This window comes from Rhinopithecus bieti, unplaced genomic scaffold (assembly GCF_001698545.2).
Source record: "Rhinopithecus bieti isolate Rb0 unplaced genomic scaffold, ASM169854v2 scaffold_28024, whole genome shotgun sequence".
Taxonomy (NCBI): Eukaryota; Metazoa; Chordata; class Mammalia; order Primates; family Cercopithecidae; genus Rhinopithecus; species Rhinopithecus bieti.
Window position 1 is genome coordinate 74,413 of NW_016812359.1, and position 3,138 is coordinate 77,550.

The 3,138-nt window shown below is 34.3% G+C and overlaps 1 protein-coding gene across 4 annotated transcripts in view; it reads right to left on the reverse strand.

Annotated features, from left to right (window-relative positions):
- Positions 1-3,138, reverse strand: part of NNT (nicotinamide nucleotide transhydrogenase) — a 100,304-nt gene that overhangs the window by 53,123 nt on the left and 44,043 nt on the right. For all 4 annotated transcript variants that reach the window (XM_017895958.1, XM_017895960.1, XM_017895961.1 and 1 more), the window contains exons 8-10: positions 1,524-1,657; positions 1,041-1,232; positions 343-496 (exon numbers count right to left, since the gene is read on the reverse strand). In XM_017895958.1, coding sequence (XP_017751447.1) covers positions 343-496; positions 1,041-1,232; positions 1,524-1,657 — 480 coding nt within the window. The remainder of the gene's footprint in view (positions 1-342; positions 497-1,040; positions 1,233-1,523; positions 1,658-3,138) is intronic.

Sequence of the window (3,138 nt, forward strand, 5' to 3'; positions counted from 1 at the left end):
CATGTATCTACATATGTATGTATATCTACATGTGTATGTATCTACATATGTATGTATATCTACATGTGTATGTATCTACATGTGTATGTATATCTACATGTGTATGTATCTACATGTGTATATATATCTATGTATATATATGTATAGATATCTACATATGTATATATCTACATGTGTATATATATCTATGTGTGTGTATATATGTGTATACATATATACACACACACGTAGATATACACACATATATATATACACACACATGTAGATATATATACACACACATATATATATAACTTGCAAATCAAACAATCAAGACTAAACCCTGGTAAATGGTATCCTCACCTGCTGTATATGCAGAAGCCGTTGTCATTGTCTTCCTAAAGGGTGTAATGGTAGCCGCTTTTTCAGCTTCCAGCTCAGCCACTGTCTTCTGTTTTACTGGGGCACCTTGAGGAATATTTTTCGGTGTGGGAGGTGGGAAAATCACTTTGCCATCCTAATAGATATTAGAAAATAGTACATATTAAAAAGTCAATCCAGCATTTCAAAATTGCTTAAAGAATATACTTTACTATTTTTTAAAACCCTGTTCTTTTAAATATAATTTTCTGTAAATAAATTCATACAATTTGTAACATCATTTTACATAAATATGTCACATGTGTATACAAATACTAATATCTATGTTACATATACATACATATATATGTAATTTGTACACGTACAGGACATATATGTAAGAATGAAAATCAAACCCTTAAAAGCAGATAAGTGTGGGGAATGTTTAATTTTTACTTTATTCAATTTGTTCATTCTGTTTTCAAAAGCAGTGTATATTTTGGTAAGTCATGTACTTTTAAGTCTTTGAAATATTTTCTTTAAATCATTCTGCATTTACAAATAATTTTATCAGCATAAACCTGGCATACCAATACCTTATTAAAATATGTCTCAATTCCAAAATAGATTTCTTCCATAAACAGAAATTCTAAAACAAATTTACACTAAAAGCACAGGAAGGAATAGATCTCTTTACTTACTTTCATCACTACAGTTCCTCTGATGACATGACCCATCGTACCAAAGTCAAAGTCATCTTTCACATCAAAATAAAAATTATCTTTGTCCGGGCTGATGGCCTTCAGGAGTTTGGTGATGTTGTTGGAATATAGGGTGCTGGCCTGAGTGGCCATTCGGCTGGGCAGGTCTGTGTAGCCTATGTGAGTAATTCCCTAAATGAACAAAATTACAGTCAAAAAAGTCTATCGCCCTACGTTCACATTCATTCTAGAACAATTCTCATTCATATTCAATGCTAAGTTTTGAAATTATATATCTTTATAAATATATGTACATACCCATAAACATAAATACATATTTCAACAGAAACTTTAAATATGCCTACTTTTAATTTTAAAATTTTAGGCCTCAATGTCTCTAAATATTTAAAGAAATAAACACCCCCTCATAACTCACTTAAGACACGAGAAGTGATCGCAGATAGAAAATGCATCTTGCTATACCTTATGAATGTAGAGTTCTCCTGGCTTAGTGGTTTCAAAGTTTCCACCAGCCTCAGCAGCTAAATCCACAACAACTGAACCTTCCTTCATTGACTCAATCATTTCTTTATTAAATAAAACTGGAGCTTTCTTACCTAATAAAATCAAAGAAAACAGCACAAGTTATATTATCATTTTCTAATGCCTTAAGGTCTAATTATTACAATAGTCTCTGGCCATTCAGGAATTTAACATCGGAAATTTTAATTCTTTCCAAGAGACCCCTAAAGACCATAGCATGGGTGAGACTGGGAATTCTCTTAAGGAAAAAAATATGATGAGTGTGAGCTGCAAAGGCAGTGTGCAGGAGGGAGCCATGTGACTGGCAAGCAGGCCCTGCCATCTGCTCAGCATGAGAATCTCAGCACTGCTCTCCCCACCTGGTTTATACACCACAGCATTCACGAAGAGATCAACAGTTTGACTGTTTTTTTAAAAATGCATAATAATAAACCACTATGGAAACTATATGCACCCAAATTGAACAATTCGTAAAGGTCACCAATGTCAAGAGTACAGTTAATGCTAATTTATGAATTACAAAACAGAATATTGCCAATTGTCTTAACATATGTCACCAGATTTTCTGACACATCATATTAACCTACCTTAATTTAACACAGAAAATTTTGAGGAGAGACAGGAAAATGCCAAGAGATCAAAACAGTGGAAACCTACAACTCCAAAAGGTTTAGGAGTTCCCTCATACACTTTCATTCCCACTCGACAATTATGTATTGGTGTCTATAGTGAGTCAAGCCCTATCTATGCCTGGTGCTGGGAATACAGTGGTAAATAAACAAAAAAAAAAAATCCTTGTTCTCATGGTGTGCATTTTCCTCATTTAATAGTTCACCTTTTAAATTTGCAATGTGTTTTTAAGAAGTTCACTAATTCTTAAATAGAAGATGAAAACCCAGACCTTAGGACTTTTTGAGCTAATATACATCAATATGTTCAACAGGGGCTTATACTGTCAGCATACTATCGTGTTCGCATTTCATAAAACAATAGAAATACCTAAATCAAACGATAAAGGAAATAAACTTGTGAGATTAGTAGTATGGAAGCAGAGCATAGCCGGGTGCAGTGGCTTATGCCTGTAACAATTTGGGAGGCTGAGGTGGGGAGGATCACTTGACCCCAGGAGTTCCAAACCAGCTGGGGTCACATAGCAAGACCCCATCTCTACAAAAATAAAAAAACTTAGCTGGATGTGGTGGCACATGCCTATAGTCCTAACCACCCAGGAGGCTGAGAAAGGAGGATCACTTGAGCCCAGGAACTCAAGGATGCAGTGAGCTATTTTTGCACCACTGCACTCCAGCCTGGACAACAGAGTGAGACCCCATCTCTTAAAAATATACGTATTTTTTATAAAAAGAAAGCAGAGCATTAGTAGCCTGATTATCTTTAGCTCTTCTTTTGAAAGCTTTCAATTCTGTATTTACAGAATTTGATTCGAAAAGGAAAAATAACATTTGTAGTACATGTGGAAATAAAAGGTTGTGAAGATACAAGTGAGGTGTTTATGTAGTACTTCCTTCTACTTCCTTCTTTTTTTTTTTTTTTTTTT